The sequence below is a fragment of the Thunnus albacares genome, chromosome 8 (assembly GCF_914725855.1).
Source record: "Thunnus albacares chromosome 8, fThuAlb1.1, whole genome shotgun sequence".
In the NCBI taxonomy this organism is placed as follows: domain Eukaryota; kingdom Metazoa; phylum Chordata; class Actinopteri; order Scombriformes; family Scombridae; genus Thunnus; species Thunnus albacares.
In genome coordinates this window covers 11,889,126-11,907,269 of record NC_058113.1, presented here as the reverse complement: position 1 = coordinate 11,907,269, position 18,144 = coordinate 11,889,126, and the positions used below count along the sequence as shown (strand labels likewise).

Here is an 18,144-nt window from a genome sequence, read left to right as displayed (position 1 = left end):
AATCTAAACAATTGTACACTCAAAAGAAAACAACAAAGAACACATGTATTAACACTCAAACAACTTTGAGAGCTATCACACCTAAGTGGAAAATAACATCTGAACCGATTTACCACCCGGCTACACAAATCTAAGGTTTCTCACCACGGTACAGTGGGGTCCCAGACTTATACAGCTGATGTGTTCATTGCCTGTAAAGTTATACTATCACTGCATGCCATTATTGAGGACCTAGTTAGTCTGGTGCGGGTTTCTTACTAAAAATTTAGTTAAACATGCAGGCTGTAGTGTGTGTTTGCACCTCTGTCACTAATATACAGACCTGTACAGACCTGTTTGTTTCCTCCAGGCGCTAATGTTACTGTACAGTACACACATTAGTTTAGAGACATGGTTACACTAACGCTAATTGACTCCTAACACACACATCTATTGTAATAATATTAGCAACAAAAAGAATAATTTATGAAACCAGTGTTTACTTACCAGTGAATATGTTTCTGGAGAAACACTAGACATGCATGCTGTCTGTTAGCTAATGTTAGCTTCTGTTCGTAATATCTATTTAGTGCTAAAACATCAAGTTCTTCAGGTTACAAGTAGTAACATGAGCTGCAGCTCCTTTACAGATGGAAAGTCATGAAAACTGAAAAGGCCTGTTTCTGTTTGTTGTTAGAGCAGTTTGAAATGTTCATGTCACGTTCATGATTTAGATAATATATTTATAGAATTTTTTTGGATTTATGATATGTTTTTAAGCTGACCTTGTTTTGATTCCACACCCCCGTCCTCATTACCACCTTGAGCAAAGCCTAAGAACAAAAACAAACAAAACTAAACCTCCCTGAATAAATAAAGGTTTAAATAGGTTTTTAAAAATCTTTTGCAAGTCCTGACAAACTCATACTCTAAAAATTGTGTTTATACACTACGGTACTGAATGGTTTTGCCAAATTGGTGGGTGTTTGGCACTGCAGACTAGACTCCACCTCTTGCACAAGATCAGGTTCAGAGAGGAAGGAAATGTGGTCAACACATTAGTTAAAGCTCAAGGATAGAAACAGCAGCCGCACAGTGTCAGCCGCACTGACACCTTAAATCTGTCTCACATTAGTAGTGCGGAAGTTTAACTTGGAGCAGAAGCAGAACTTGTGCATCTAAAACATGTCTAAGACAGCAACACTGGAATGGACGTGCCTTAATATCTAACAGGCAACTAGGCAAGACTGCTGTAAGGTAGGTGTGTAATCTGTATCCAAGAGGCCAGTTAAATAGGACCTCTCTGCCTTTCTCCTTTCTCCCCTTTCGGTGCAAATCTAATTGTTGAGACTCTGTCTTTCCGGTTCATTCAGACTAGTGGGTTTCAGGTCTCACTTTAGGCTGCTAAAAATACTTTATCCTCATTCAATTCCCACTGAAACAGACATGTAATTCACTTTGACTGGCCCCATCAGTGTCTTCTTTGTAGTCATCCAGATACCAGAGGACCACCCACATGCTGAAAAGTGAGCAAGTACACGGGATTTATAAAGCAGCCACTGTGATAGCAAGCACAAATGAAGAGAAAATAAGATAAATATTTCTGTCAGGGCACTGGGTGTAGCACATTGTGCAGCTGTACAATGTACAACAGAACTGTAATGTGACAAATCACAGCAGTTTGCTCCATGTCAGCTTGCGATGTGGAGGCGAAGCGCCAGGTAGTAAAACCAGCTGCAGGATCCTCACACCCTTGAGTGTTGTGCACTTTCCCAGTGAACTTCCCTCACAGATGCTGTAAGCCCAAGGCTGTAATAGCTCAGGTTCAGTGGGTCAACTTTTACACTGCAGGTAGCCCAAGGTTAGTTTGACAATTTAATTTGGTCCCTGAGCCACCCCTGCTATAAGGAACAGTGTCAGAGGATGTGTGTGGGTGTATGAATGCAACAGTTTCACCACAGCATAACCCTGATGTTGAACTGTTTTCCATTTCCTAAATATGTTTTTGTGGAAACATAATGCTGTCCAGATAGGCCTTTTTTATTCGACATGTCACAGTAGGAAAAGTACAGGTATAAATAACAAAAATAAGGATGGCTGAATTTCAATCTATTCAATAGCTGCTTCAGTTTCAGGGTCCTGGTATTGTGCATGTTCACTCACTGTCACACTGTCATTGCTTACTGGGACACTTGAACAATATGGAGCCATTGATAATTATATTAGTGGCACCTGCTTTTCCAAAAATGCATTCTGTGAAAAAGGCCTATTAAGTTTATTTTGTAAAGTAAAATATCATCAAAATATTCACATTAAACTTATCTGAAACATGTTGACTAGTGGTTTTTGAACCTACATTCATACTGAACATCATGTGCAAATTCACTTGATTTTTCACTTGAGTGATTTCCTCTGGACAAAGCTCCTCCAGAGCCACAGAAGACATTATACTACAGTTTTCTGAGGCTGAGTGGTACCCCCTGTGACTGGTAAATTGACTTTAACATCTGAAATTGGTGGAGTGGAAAACAGTGTGGTCTTGGTTAAATACACAACTTCCCCCTTGCGTTTGCACTAATTATTGCCTGTGAACATCCGGTGGTGAAAACAAGGTTGGTGAATGGTATGAAATGCCTTTGTGACTGCCGTAATGAAATGAATTAACAAGCAAATGAATGAATTAACAAATTAAAAAAAAATTGTTCAGGATTGTAGATAGATAGATAGATAGATAGATAGATAGATAGATAGATAGATAGATAGATAGATAGATAGATAGATAGATAGATACTGGTTGCAGTTGTTTTGGATATTAATCTGAACTGGCTGATGCATTCTCATAACTCTCCACTCTAATAATGTGATATTAGACAGACAGATACATATAAATGGAAGCAATTCTCATGTTTCCAGAAAGTGCTGCAAACACATGTCTGTGTGCACATACAAATACACATACTCAAACACAACTAAAACTATGCTTTCAGCTCTTAATTGTCTGAAAGCCTCTGAAAGCAAAACAAACACACTGGATTACAGCACAATTTTCTTTTCCTACTGCAGTACTTTTTCGGACGGATAAATGAGTCATAGTTTTCACTGTAAGAACTTGAGCTTAACGTGGGAGCTTAGAGGTATCAACATATATTTGATTGTTGATATAGTATTCGATCCTGTGCTTTTCATCACCCATTGTCAATTCAGGTCAATCAAATAAGAGCTGACTTTGTGATAACCCATGCAGCAGATACTCAGCCACACTGCACTTTATCTTATTGATTACATCAATTAACTTTACAACCCTCCCTCATGTTACATTGTTACATGCATTCACACAGATACTTGTATTTCTGCTTAATCAGACACAGACACTGAATAAATAGCAGCCCTGCATCATTCACTGACTGTATTTCCTGGGCTGGACTGGTGTGGTGGGAGTGGTGAAAAGTGGAGTTTGTATACAGTGCTCCTCCCATGTTCCCTCTCCCCCTCACTCTCTGTTTTGTTTGAGGTACAGCAGGCCAGTCACTCCGTAGACCACTCTCCCATTCATAGCATACACTCTGACTCTCTCTCCCTACCTCTGCTGCCTTCTTCAGAGCCATCTCACTCCCACTTCCAACTAGACTCTACAAACCAGCTCTTCAAGGTAAGAAACAAACACACCTCCTCAAGTTCTCAAACACTTATTTACATGCGAACATACAACCTTATGCTCAAATGGTTCATTCACGCAGGTAAGTTGGTCATATTGTATGAGCTAATGAACTGTCTTGTATGATTTAACTTGATCTGCTGGGGTGTATGCTTGCGTTGTTCAGCCACACTTGCTTCTTTCTCAACCTCCTAAGGACCAGTCCCTACAAGCAGAGGCAACAGCATGCGCAAATATGTTATTTGACTCCCACTTCCACATGGCTGTCTTTACAGGGATACTGTCAGTGTTAAAGTTTGAATGTAAACTTAGTTCTGACTTGCTGATTCTTCTTGTTGACCCCTAATTTAATTTAAACTAAAATGCTGGCTCTGTTGCACTGTGTATTTTATCTACCTTATGCACAAAATACAGAGGAAGAGGTGGTTGTTCTGCAGGGGAGTTGATGAATAGGGAAAGAGAGAGAGCAGAAGCATCCATATAGTAAACCCAAATGCATGTTCTCTAGTAGACCTTGTATGTTGTATCAAGTGCATTTGCAAGTGCTCGCAGTGTAAGAGTGTAAATGAATAATGGCATTGGCAAGACGTTCAGCAACAGCAAGGCATTTTTGTTAAGGGGCACAACAATAACGATTAATATCATATCAAAGTACAAATTAGGTTACTTTCCTACAAATGTACTTTTGTAGAAGAAAAAATACTGATACAAAAAGTAAATACTAAAAAAGGAGAAACTGAATTACCCCCACTATAGTTGTCATACATTGTCCACAAACTTCATTATGGTCCACAAGAGTTTCTATTTAAAAATGCTTGAATCATGGGAGCATAAAGTAATTGACAAGCAGCCTGGAGCCAGCAGGACGAGAATGATGTTAAGGACTAGTCTAAACACCAGCTGGCCAGTAAAGCCAGAGATCAATGAGCTCATGTTACTACATGCTGCTTTTAGAGATTTTTTTCTCTTGCATGTCTTCCTTTAATAGGAGCAAATGATTTGGTTAGTTATAACCACAGTTATTACTTTACACAGTTGAGACACGGTGTATTAGTAATTTTTGTGATTTGACATAAAGCAATCATTCTCTCATAAAGTTATAAATATTTCCATCAATTTAATGAGGGAGGAAAAATAACATGTTCTGTTTTTATCTTGTCAGCGTTGTAGGATATAATTGCAGACCTATGTCACATGTGTCTAAGTAAAGGTAATTGTAAAAAGTAAATAGCAGAAAAGCAGACAGAAAACCTCGGATTTCTTATAACATTGCTGGCAGACACTCAAATCAAAATTTGACAGCACCCGTAGAGGCCCTCACACATGTTTGTTGACATGTCCTCAAGTGCTAATCACACCTTGTCTAACAGCTATGACTCGCTTGTTTTTACTGAAGTTACTGTGGTAACCTTTAATCCAGTTATTAAAAAAAAATAACAAACATTGCCATTGCAGTGTTGTTACATTCTGCTGACAACATAGAAGTCAAATATTTATTTGAGATTTATAAAGCTTAAAAGAAAATTCTAAGCTACTTAGGAGTAAGAAAAAAGTGAAAGATAGAAAGCTGCTCATTGCACCGACTGTCTAACAGTCTGATAATTACACCTGTGAAAAGGCTGAGACAGCACTACCTAATAGCTTTACACTCACACAAAGGTATAGTTATGATGCCGCAACCATTTATGACCAAACATTGCTGAAAACACAGCGTCATGTTGCACTTTTTCAAGAAAGAAAGTATATTATTTTCCACCTCTTACTATTTTAAATAGAATATATCCTTATTATTACATAACAGGACATGGCTGAGCTTAGTTGTAGTTTTCACTATAAATATTCACATACAACATATACCAGTGATAACATGCACAGCATCATAAATAAGGCACAAATAGCATGCTAGAATGGTAGAATAAAACAGAAAATTAGATTGAAAAAAATGTACGTAGTGCATTCAAGGATGTATGTGTGTTCAGGGATAAAGAGCTGTGTTTCATGTTACGCTGTGTGTGATCCCGTAATTGCTTCCATATTCCGCTCTATACTGCTCTATATTACTACATGAAAAATGCTTGTGAGAGGCCGGTACAAGAGCAACAGTCTTACATATGAGGGACATTATTTTGAACCCAGCGGATGTGTATATTCTCTTCATCAAAGCACAAATGGTGGATCTGGCATGAAACACTGTTTTCTGTCACTGAGTATACACTTGAAACTCAAACAGAATGCAATCTGGCACGCCAAGTCTATGAATAAGATTAGATTTGACCGAAAAAAAAATCTTTCCGGGAGGTGAGTTTTTTCGCAGGGCCTGCAGCTTGGCATGAATGTGTTTGTTCTAGATATCAGTGTTAGGAGTGAATGTCTTCCTCATGACCATTAGGAAGAGTTAAACACAAAACAAACCAAATGATCTTCAGGGACAGGTTTCGCTGTCTGGTGGGGTTTGTGGAATACTGAAATATGGCAGCAATTTTGTGTTGGATATTGTAGCTCCACACCCACACTCTCTACAGTCTTCCTTCAGACCTGAACAAGTTCTTCTAATTTATGAAGTGTTTTGAATTTGATGGATACAGAATTCACAAAGCTTTCATTAGTGCATTTAAGCCTAAGTGTGTCTCCTGTTCAAATTTATATATACACACAACCTTTGAGAATTTGAGGCTAAATGCGTGAGGTTTTCTTAAGGCAGCGGAAAAAAGATTCTTTAAAGAATTTTAAGGTTGTAGCTGAGAATAATGGAATAATCAATAATGACTGGTCAAGGATAATCTTATGGGATTGTTCTAACTCAGCACTGTCCATTATAAAAATTAAGCGTTATAACTTAAAAGGCAACTGAGACAGCCAATCATAATTCCTCATATTTTTCATTATGACTTTATTTCCTTTTATGTGTTTATTAAACCTGGAGATATTGCTTAGTCCATCAATACTATTAATGCTGCCAGCATTGTTTCCATCTTAGAGTAAATAAAGTGTACTATTATTGCTCATCATCACTTTTCAAACCTCTCCACACGTCATCACTTTGAGCGCTGAGATGCTTTTAGTGAGAACCACACACACTTTTTTTCCTCCGTTTCTTGCCTACAGGAAATGGCTTCCAAGCGGCAAATTTGCTTCAAGTGTCGCATAGCAGTGGTCCTGCTAGTCCTCTTGGCTGGTATTGCAGCTCTCATCGCTGTCGCCATCATCCAGGACACCTGGAGGTCTAAAGAGTACAGCTTCCAGGTGAGCACATGCACAAATGCCTGCAGATACACAAACAAACGTGTCAGCACTTAACCTTTGGCTATAAGTTGTCTTCACTTTCACATTTAAAAGTACATGTAGGGGCTCAAAACACACTCACACAGCGGAAGAGAGAGACAGAGACAGGTATTCAGATACACATACTTCAACCCCCACACATCTTCCACTGTGAATGTGTTGCCAGATGCTATCCAGATGTAAGGGTCAGAGGAAGGAGGTTTTCTCATTTGTCATTTTGGTGATGGACGGTGACCCTGGTGGACCATGTATGGTTTTTAAGGAGGGTTTGGGAGTGGGGGTGGGGGTTGCAGCAGCCTTGACAACAAAATATACTTTAGGGCTTTATGTCTTCTACTACACATAGTCAGAAATGTAATCAGACTGACCAAATGAATTAATTAAACCTTGTAACATTATTTCTTTCTTTCTTGCTTCAGTATGGCATAGTGATAGACTCGGGTTCATCTCGCTCCAACGTGTACCTGTATGAGTGGCCAGGGGAGAAGGAGAATGAAACAGGAGTGGTGACTGAGATAATGAACTGTAGAGTTGCTGGTGAGTCTTTATACCTACATTGAGTAGAGAGAATTACAGCTTTTATATGATCAACATTTTCCTGTATTGAGTTTAAAAAACTGAGTGGAAATGTTACAAAAAGAAAATGAATAGAGAGAAATGAAGCACTTTATGAAAAGAAAAGAAAAGCTAAAACTTACAGAATATTTTTGAAATTTGAGACAAGCTCCTTAAACATTTTGTCAACTAAAAATGTTGGAAACATGTTTACTTAGACACTATATCTCCTGTTTTCCATGCAGAACTTAAAAATATGATTCTAGCTTGGCCTTTTGCTCACAGGTGACGGTATCTCAGAGATGAAAATTGACCAAGAGAAAGATGCTGCATCATGGAAAGCCTTCCGTGCCTGCATGGAGAACATCACCAAAGCCATTCCTCCTAAAAAACACAAAACTACACCTCTCTTTTTGGGAGCTACTGCTGGAATGCGGCTGTTACAGTAAGGAAATGCAGAAATGAGCTAGCTGTGGGGTATTTTCTCGCTATTACTTATAATGTATTAAAGGGTGACAGGAAGGAACAGAGCAATTTAACTTCATTTGTGCATCACATGGTTGTTCTTAAATAACACTGAGTCACCAGGAAGCGTGGCAGTAACAACATGTCTACAATGCAAGCTGGGACAAGATTCAAGAGCTTAGATAGCAACAGCGCATCACTGGGGTTTTCCCAATTTGGGATTTTCTCACGATTGTGGCTAGATACATGAGATGCTCACTGAGCCGTACAGGTCGTAAAAGTATTGGTCCTGGTCCCAGGGCGGATTTGATTCTTTGCTCTGTTCTACAGTTTTGCGGTCACTAGTTGTGCTCTGTGGTGAGCACTGTTTGGTATTATTTTTGTTTTGTTTGCTTTAATCTGATAAAAATCAGTGTGCATATGTCCAAAGTTTAAACCCTCCATGTGTAGATTTTTGTGAATCCTCTGGATAATAAACAGTAAATTATAAGGATGATGTTTCTGATGTAGTTGGTTGCAATTAAATTACATTGTTTCCATTTTTTCCTTTAATCCTTCCTTCCTTTTTGTGCTTTGATTTAAGTGAGGCGGATGAACAGAGGTCCAATGAAATCCTGGCAAGTCTCAGAGACTACCTGAGCTCCCTTCCATTCATCTTCCAAAATGCCTCAATTATTACTGGTCAGGAAGAAGGGCTGTATGGGTGGATTACTGTCAACTACCTCATGGGAAACTTCCTAGAGGTAAGCTGAACAAGGTAGAAATGTACTGTAATGTAAATGTAATTCATTTATTCATCTATCTGAAGCAACAATCTTTGTTTTGAAATTGCATGGCAATCCATGAATTGTTGGGATATTTCAGTCTGGACCAACTGACCAAGAGGCCGTGCCATCCCCAGAGTCGCGCTACTAGCATGGCTAAAAATGTTAAACTTTAAATCTCACTTCCCTCCCTGTACTCTCCTGTCAATCACACTGCACAGGTGGGTCAAAGTGTGCTTGACCCAAATATTAAACATAAAAAGAAGAAAACACTGTATGCTGTGATACAAACAGGGCCATCATATGGTTCATATACTAAACTTTTCTATTATATTTGCAGAAAAACCTGTGGAACACCTATGTACGCCCAGAAGGGGCAAAGACAGTGGGATCCATGGACCTTGGTGGAGCATCGACACAGATTGCCTTTGCAGTCCAGGACGATCTTATGGGGCCTGACTACCTGCATGTCAAACTGTATGGTTACCCTTACAATGTCTACACACACAGTTTCCTCTGCTATGGCAAGAATGAGGCTGAGAAGAGGGTCCTGGACAAAGTAGTCCAGGTATAAAGCTTTTCTTTGTGTCTTTTCCGTGTGTGTGTTGTTGATATGTGTGGTGGCAGTGGGGATGTGTGCTTTTTTTGCATACATGTGCAGGCCAAAATCCATTAATGCCTAGTTAAGAATTTATCAGTGAACACTGCTGTCCCAGAGTCGCCAACAGGCTGAGGGAGACCAGTCAAGGATGCATTATGTCATTAAGAATATTGATCGAGCTGTGAATGCCTTCAAGCTAGTCTGGAGAAATGCATTAATTCTGGTACATTACAGTTCATTCTTGAAACTAATAGGAATTGTAGGAGGAGAAATACGCTATGCTGTGAGAATACAATATGTTGCAGGTATAAATTTGCACAGTGCTGAAGCATCATGTCTTGAGGAGAAAATATGTATTTACATCAGGATCTCAGGGTAAAAGTCATGTTATATATATATCTATGGATGATGTTAGTAAATGAAGAAGCAATATATTCTTAACTCTTCCCTCTTATCTCATCCTCCCATGTCTCTTCCTGTCCCCTTTTTACTACTATTTTTCATTTCCTTTCCCATCCTCCATTGCTTCTTCTGACCTTTTCTTCCTCCTCTTAATACTCCAGGATTCATCTGACCCAGCCTACATTAACAACCCCTGCTACCCTAAAGGTTACAACTACACCATGAATTACTCATCCATTTATAACACAGAGTGCACAAAGAAGCCAGCAAACTACAACCCAGATCAGGAACTCCTCATTGTGGGAGCCGGCGACTCAGACAAGTGTGAGAGCATAGTGAAATCAATATTTGATTTCAGTACTTGTTCCGCAACCCAGTGCTCCTTCGATGGGGTCGAGCAGCCACCAGTCACTGGAGATTTTATGGTAACACACAGAGCATATGAGACACATGCGAGCAGGCAGATGAAGATGCAAAACAACTGACTACATGGTATGTTTCTCCTGTTCCTGCCAGGCATATGCAGGATTCTTCTACACTGCTAGGGCTCTGCTGATGAATGGCACATCAGATTTTGATCAGTTCAACACCGCAGTTAGGAAATTCTGCCACACAGAGTGGAAACAGGTAAGTTCTTCATATTGGTATACAGCTAAGATAAGAAGGCATGAAGAATTGAAGGAGGGAAATAATAGAGTAAACCTAGAGAACAGGTGGAAGAGGGAAGAGGAGAATAGAAAAAAGAAAGGAAAAGACAAGACTGCCGCAAATAAAGAAGTATACACATATGGAAAAAGAAATATACAGAAATTCTACTTTTAAACCAAATGGTGTGGCAAATGTTACCACTACAGCACAATAGAAAACCACATTCCACAATAATTTCACTAAGCAAGAAAGGGCAGAATAGAGCATCTATTCCTAAGGCAAAATACCTGCTTTGGCATCACTGATTGAGGTGTGGCCACCGCACTCCCAGTAAGCCAGCAGTGTGTCAGCATTTTCAGTTCTGATTTATTGTTGGTGTTCCTGTAAAACATGTGATGTCACAACTGCTCTTACAGGCTGGTACACAAAGAAAATATTTGGTATGGTTATTTTATAATTATCACTAGAAAAACTGGTATTTCTGCCTGTTGACAGTGGGGAAACAGCTAGCCTAGCTCTGCTAGATGGTATCAGCACCAGCACTTCTAAAGCTCATTAATAACACGTTATATCTTGTTTGTTTAATTTGTACAAAAACCAAAGTGTAAAAACATGTTAGGGTGTTATGTGCGGGACTATTTTTTGGCCGGGATGCAGTAACTTCTCTGCTGATTGCCTGGCAACCTCACAGTGATGACAAGACTTCAGGGGTTCCTTGCTCTGGGCCAAGAAGTCCTTCAGAAGTTATGGTAGGCAGATTCAAGTACCTTTTATATAGAGCCAGGCTAGCTGTTTCCCCCCATTTCCAGTCTTTATGCTAAGCTAAGCTAGTTTGTTGGCTTAGTGTATAAGCGTATATAATATATGCGTAATTTCGATTTGTTTAACTGTAATTTGAAATTGGTCTTGGATCTCACATTGTTTTGCCTTGGCCTTGGTCTTAATTGTTACAAGTCTCTCATCTTGATCTTGACTTTAACACTGCTATTTTGATATTTGCATTCATTTTAATGAATTTGTGTAATTTTTCTTCCTAATCACAGGCTAAACCAATCTTTGCATCTCTTTCTTTCAGCTGGTGGAAGAAAAGACATGGATCTCTGAAAGATTCCTTCGGACTTACTGCTATGCATCTCACTATGTCTTCACTTTGCTGGCAGATGGATACAAGTTTGACAATGAGACCTGGAAAAACATTAACTTTCAATCACAGGTTAGTTCAACAAAAAAACATTACATTATCACTGCAAGAGTTGAAGAAATGAATCCAAACATTTTTACCAAGACATTCCTTCCTCCAACTATTGCCTTCTGTTGTCCTTTACACAACCACAAAGCATATGCCAATGCATATCCACAGTATTCTTTATTCTCGGCATGTGCTTATCTAGATGTGCAATGAAGTAATGCTCTACTATATATAAAAGAGAAAATATGAGAATACATTTATGGCAGGTTGATGAGAATTGTCATGCCTGAGCTGTCAGCAGTCCCATCATAATGTGTCAGACAGCCTCTATCATGACAATATAAGTGTGAATGGGGCCACCCATCGGGACCCATTAAAGTTGGAGGGCTGACATACTAATGATCTGCGCTCAAAAAGTTGAGGCCAGAGTGAAAGACAGGCAATGTATCACTCTGGGACGCCCTCAGGATATGGAGGATCTTTCACAATGGAGCTCCCTCAACAGAAGGGGATTCCTAGTCTTTGGCACTCATGAGTCATAAAGATAGTAGCTCTCGAAAAGTCACACATCACAGCTGCATTTTCCAAATTGTATGGCCGTTACCCTTTAGACTTAATCACAAAAATGTTCCTCAACAACTGGCAATGCTCACAATTTCCTATGTCACCAACAAGAGAGTTAGTGTGCTGTGTGTGCTGTTTAGTGCCTTTGGGTGTCTGGGAGTCTGATGGTTGATAGATACTTGTAGAGGAAGTTTTACAGGGGTGGCGTTTGGGTGATGTGACTCATCTTTTACCCTTAAGCTGTAATTGTGCAGCTTTATGACAGGGCTGTTTGATATTCTCATCTTCTCAAGACATGCAAAGTGATGTATTAGCTGACTAGAAGCATACACTTGAAAAAACACTGTGTACAGTAAGCAAATTCACAGTGAACAAAATGCAATATCTCTTATCTTCTTTTGTTTTGTCTTCTCTTCTCTACAGGTAAAGAAAACCAGCATAGGTTGGAGTTTGGGCTACATGCTGAGTATGTCTAACATGATCCCGTCTGAAGTGAATGAAATCCCCCCAATGACAGACCCTGTCTTTGCCGGCCTTATCTTTCTATTCTCAGCCATAACCATTGTAACCACTGTCTTAGTTTTCATCATTATCATTCGCACCTGCTACTGAGAGTTTAACATTCACAAAAGGAATGATCTGCCATTTTAAGCCTTGGGGGCTGCTGTAATCCTGTAAGAATCTGTAGGATCCTTCAGTAGCATGTGCCAAGGCACCTGTACTGATCGTTGTTATGAGTATGTTTTTATTTTCAGCCTGAGCCATTAACTGCCTTCTATTTCAATTATGAATTTTATGAGTGTCTAAAAACTGAAGTAAGCCTCAAAATGAAAACCCCTCACTGTGTATCCTGCTAGTGTCTTTGAGCTAGCCTCAGATGTGAGACTTTGTTTTATTGAGACAGTTAAAAAAAACAAAACAAAAAAAAACAGCTCTAAAGAGCATTAAAAACACAGTTCATTTTTATCTCAGGGAAACTCACATGTGTTTAAGTAATGGGATCTTTTTACATTTAGTTGACTATGGTCTTTTTCAAGCGCCAGTAAAGGAAAAAAAAATGTTGTTGTTTACAGACAAAAAAGTGACACACTGGTTGTCAGAATGACAGAATATGAAAGGGCACCCAGAAATGTCCATGCTCACTCTTTTTCGTTGAACATTGTGTCATCCCAAAAATTGTTCATTCTCAAAATGAGATTATTTATGTGCATGCACACTTGTGTGCTACACACATGGACCCTCAGGCAGAAGCATGAGTTACAAACTCACCTATTGATTATGTTTTTCTTCGTGTAGAATATATATGTAATTGCACTGAATGCGTCTGCTTTACTTACAAAATAGTAGCACTTTGCTTCAGCTTTATTGTAGTGTTTTTCACTGTGTGTGAACTCATTGAAAACTATAGGTACATAACAATACTCCATACAATACTCAATAAAAACCTCCCTAATAAAACATGTATTGAATGTGTATTGTGCCATTGTTTCCTTATGATTTTGTAAGTCACACAGTTTTATACAGTCTTTTTCCAAACAATTAATAGGCTTAAATACAGATGCAATTTATTTTCTGAGTTTGGGGGATTAGTCAACCTGTTATGGTAATGATGTAGTGCTACAACACTGCTTAGTGTTATTTTTTCCCACCAGATACATCATATTTATTCTGACCTTGTGTTGTTCCATCCCTGGGAAGTTTTTTATTCTGCACTTACAGAGAAGACTACTGTTGGATAAACATGATACAGTATCTAACTAATCAGATAATTAAAAGTTGAAAGGTGCAGTGTGTAGAATTTAGTGGCATCTAGCAGAACTGACTTGGCATAAATGGAATATAATATTCATAAGTATGTTTTAATTATTGAATCATTGTGTTTTCGTTACCATAGAATGAGCCCTTTATATCTACATAGGGAGTGGGTCCTCTTCCATGAGCCCGCCATGTTTCTACAGTAGCCCAGAAAGGACAAACCAAACACTGGCTCTAGAGAACACATTTTGCGTTTTTCGCAAGTTTCTCCTACTTTGGTATACAGATTAGTTAGTCAGATTCATAACTTGTTCCCAGCTTGGAAAGGGAGGGGGAGGTGAGGGGTATTCAGTTGGTTGCAATCTGCAACCTCACCGCTAGATGCCACTAAATCCTACACTCTGGTCCTTTAATTCAATGGAACAAAGTTTCAATCAAAGTCAAGTCAGTCCAGTAGTTTAAGCAAACTTCTCTAGAGAATTAAAATATTGTTGAGAAATATGTCCTGATGCATAAAGTCTTAGTTGTGTGATGAATTGACAGACAATTCAGCTTTCTTATTCAGCTGTTAGTGTCTCAGAGTGCAGTAATCTAAATACAGTGTTATAGTAAAATGAGAGCTTGTATGTAGCCTTTGATGAGAGATTTATTTCCATCAGTAGCGACTAGTTTACAGATATAAAATGTTCATTAATCAGTCAGCAACAGGATGGAAGAGGTGTTGCTGGGAACGAGCAATGAATCTGACTGACTAATAAGTGCACTAAAGTAAACACACTTGATATTTGCATCCAACAAATTTAAGGCTGGCAGGTAGTAATATATATATATATATATATATATATATATATATATATATATACTATTCTTCAAGTCTAAATTATCAATCTACAGAGAATAAATTAAAGAAAGTGGTAAAGTAAATATCTAAAGCAATAAAGCACCGAGACCTGAGCAATTTGGGGTTCAGAGTCTTGCTCTAGGATGAAGTGTGCAGGAGAGGAGGAGCCGGGGATCAAACAACCAACCCTGCAAAAAGTGAACGACCTGCTCTACCTGCTGCCTAAAGTACAACTAGTAAAATCATGGATAATTATGCCTACTTAAATTGAAAAGCCTCTGTGTTATTTGTGACTTGCAAAACTCCTTGTGACTCATTAGTATCCTACACACACACACAGACACACAGACACACACAGAGCTCTTCCTCTAATAACCTTTCACTCATATTGTGTACTACAGTGCACTCTAGTGGTATTGTGTTGTACCTGCAGAGTATACACTACAGAGTATCCACTGTTTGAAACATTTTTTTATTGAAAGATTTGTCTAAAAAGAAAACAAAAAGAAAAGAGACATTTGAAACTACAGCAATATCCACTGGTTCTACAGACACTCTCGGAATCACAATTTGAAAGACATGGGAGGCATGTGACCAAGCAAATAAAAAAATAGCATCATCAAAGTTATTTCTGTTTCATCTTCTTTTACACACGTGTACAAAAAAGATCTCATAAATATTACTTTTGTTCTCGCTTTCTCTACTCTCTCTCTCTCTCTCCTTTTTCAATAATTTATTCTCCAATAGAGGTTAGTATCTGCTTGATTTTGGTTGAACCATGCTTTTTCTATGTTTCCGTCTCCATTAGCTTCCTTTCATTGGTGGAGGGTCAGGTAGGCGGGGCTTCGAGGGGGGTGACCTCAGAGCTGGTGTCAGACAGTTTGATAGTGTTTGTTTTTTGTTTTTTTAGAGAGATCTTTTTGTGTTTTTCAAGGGCTGCAACCAGGATCACGTCTTTTCATTCACTTGAAAAGAGGCACAAAACTTGCAGGATGCTTTTTACATCGTCAAGTCATGGATAACAATGAACAGGAACTGTCTTTATCCTGTCTTAAAATGGTCAATTACTGTCATTCTGGAGGTGCACCTCTTCCACACCCAGCCAACACAAGACAACCTCACTCCCCAATACTGAAAAGTATTTAGCAGCTCACACATCATAATCAATTATCAAAAACCAAAAAAGGCAACACAATAAGAAAAAGTGAAAAACAACAACATTCTCCTTGTCCTCTCAGGAGAATTTACACAAGCTTAAATGATTTCGTTGAACAGAAATGCCCTTTCCTCTTACAGAGATCATCGCCCTGCTCACATTTTAAATGGCTTGTGTTTGGCAAGACAGTGGTGTAAAACAGTATGTTGTGTGGACTGAGACTATGCATTTCAAAATAATTACATCTAGAGTGTTTTGGCTTGCAGTCATAGAGTTACTGCATCTCACTGTGGACATTTAGGATGCAGCCACAATGCAGCCTGAGGACGGTGTAATTGTGTGTACACACAGCTTTGAAGAGTACACACCAATATTCCACAGGATAAAATGCATTTTCAGCCTCGTTACCACTAAAATATACGATACCAACTTATTCCCAATAATATACCCATCTCTTCCACAACCTCCACAGGGTGTCTGGTCTCTCCCACTTTAGATCATTACCGCGTTTGATCGAAAGCTAAACAAAGCATTTCAGAGCACAATTTTCTGGTTGAGGCAATTGTGTTGAAGAGCTACTGCATGTTCTCAGTCACCGATACAATTATCTCACACACAAACAGCATGTCAAGCAAGAAAAATCTCAGGTTCAGAGGTGAAAAAATAAAGAGAAAGCAACATGAGGAAGATCTCTTCACTACCTAGTTTCTTCATCTTTGGTATAAAATATGCCACCTGTAGGCTGCTGTTTTTTTTTTAATTTTCTTTTTGCAGTGAGACAAGCAAAGCAGGCAAAGCAAAAACATTTTTGAAGGTAAAAAGAATGCAAGTAAAAAACAGAAAAATACAAATGCGATGGAGGAACAAAAAGTTTTAACTCATGATGAAACTAAACTGCATTTTCCAGGAAGCAGTGGATTGACCCCTCCCACAAGTCCCACAAGATTTTTTTTCTCCTACCAACCAACAGCTGCACTGCACCACATAATTTAAAATCATCTTCATACAAATACAACCATATTTTTTTTTTTATCCTGTACAGATAGCTTTTAGATTTAGTCTCCAAGAACTCTAAGAACCGCTCAAATCACTCAACCACTCAGTCTTTTTTTTAATAATTCAACACTATGGAGACTGTTTCCCAAAGTTTGAGAAAATTAAGGCAATAAAGATTTACGAAAACATTGATATTCTAGAAAACTACTCAAATAATAAAAAGGATGAAAATGATGTAGCTTAATATCAAAGGAAGACAACCTGTTTTTTCTAGACTTTGCTTCCTTTCTTTTTTAATAAAAAAGTCTGAAAATCTACCTGCACATTCAAATGTTCTTTTTTTCTGTACAGTTTGTTGGTTGAGTTTAGATTTCAGTCTATGTCTTCTCTTTTTCCTTTGGAGGCAAAGTCCAGTCTCACAGTGAGAAATAATAAACTCAAAGTTGCAGACTGCGTTTGATTTCATTGTCCTCAAGTTCAGCAAATCATCATTTCTTTTTTCTTCTGTCTTTTTCTTGGATCAACCAGGTAAGAAATAGAATTGATTTTTTTTTCTTCATTTTGTCTTTTATTTGGTGCCTGTGCACAGTGGAAGCATTCTCCCCTCAGTGTTGTCCATGTCACCTTATATAGTCCCCGTTTCATTTTGATTCTCTCTGTGTCTCCAGCGCCTCAGTGCAGTCCTTCTAAAGGCAATGCAGCAATGATTCCTACCAATCTTGTTATCTAAAAGAGACAGAAAAACAAGTCAGTGAAAACATTGTAACTGAAGAAACTGTGGACAATGTTACTGTTACTAAAGCAGGCACAACATTCTTCGTCCAACCGCCGCTTGTAAAGGAAACCACCAGTAGGTTATCTAGGAAGCTGTGATTATGTAACTGATTTGGCTTGGATCAAGAGCCAACATACAGAGTTGGGAGGGCCATCAGGAAATGGTCTACACCTGAGCAGCTTGGGCCTCAGTCTACTTAAAAGAGTAGTCCACTGATTTAGTATTGCACTCTTATAACATTGCTTTACTCACAGTGGACACTTATAAAAGAAAAAGGATCAGTATCACTGCAGCAGAACCAGAGATATCATCTTTTTTATTCCTACATTCTTCTTCCTTGTCAAATCCTGGCGCCTATATTACCTACAAAACTTGACCACTAACATTTGGGTTGGAGATTTGGGTGTGTTATGCTAGTTAAATTTTCAAACATGTAGACTTCAGCCCTCAACTGACATTATCAGACTTCCCTCAGCTCCCTCTGGAGCCACAAAAGGCTTTATAGTACTTTTTCCAC

The 18,144-nt window shown here is 38.7% G+C and overlaps 2 protein-coding genes across 6 annotated transcripts in view; one reads left to right on the top strand and one right to left on the bottom strand.

Annotated features, from left to right (window-relative positions):
* The first annotated feature begins 46 nt into the window (after positions 1-46).
* On the top strand, positions 47-13,577 carry entpd3 (ectonucleoside triphosphate diphosphohydrolase 3). The gene is made up of 11 exons (XM_044360365.1): positions 47-1,236; positions 3,579-3,628; positions 6,740-6,877; positions 7,336-7,453; positions 7,757-7,916; positions 8,520-8,679; positions 9,041-9,268; positions 9,865-10,128; positions 10,220-10,330; positions 11,427-11,564; positions 12,528-13,577. The coding sequence occupies exons 3-11, from the start codon at positions 6,743-6,745 to the stop codon at positions 12,714-12,716; spliced, it is 1,503 nt and encodes a 500-aa protein (XP_044216300.1). The 5' UTR covers positions 47-1,236; positions 3,579-3,628; positions 6,740-6,742; the 3' UTR covers positions 12,717-13,577.
* A 1,576-nt stretch (positions 13,578-15,153) lies between these two features.
* LOC122986741 (RNA-binding motif, single-stranded-interacting protein 3-like) overlaps positions 15,154-18,144 on the bottom strand; it is a 192,029-nt gene continuing 189,038 nt past the window's right edge. For all 5 annotated transcript variants that reach the window (XM_044358069.1, XM_044358067.1, XM_044358068.1 and 2 more), the window contains one exon: positions 15,154-17,578. In XM_044358069.1, the coding sequence (XP_044214004.1) occupies positions 17,575-17,578 (4 nt within the window). In that variant the 3' untranslated portion in view covers positions 15,154-17,574. The remainder of the gene's footprint in view (positions 17,579-18,144) is intronic.

Bases quoted from the DNA above. Each gene is read 5' to 3' on its own strand.
- entpd3 (XM_044360365.1), top strand. From the start codon at position 6,743: ATGGCTTCCAAGCGGCAAATTTGCTTCAAGTGTCGCATAGCAGTGGTC. The intron at 9,269-9,864 runs GTATAAAGCTTT...TTAATACTCCAG, and splicing joins TCCTGGACAAAGTAGTCCAG to GATTCATCTGACCCAGCCTA. The intron at 11,565-12,527 runs GTTAGTTCAACA...TCTTCTCTACAG, and splicing joins ACATTAACTTTCAATCACAG to GTAAAGAAAACCAGCATAGG.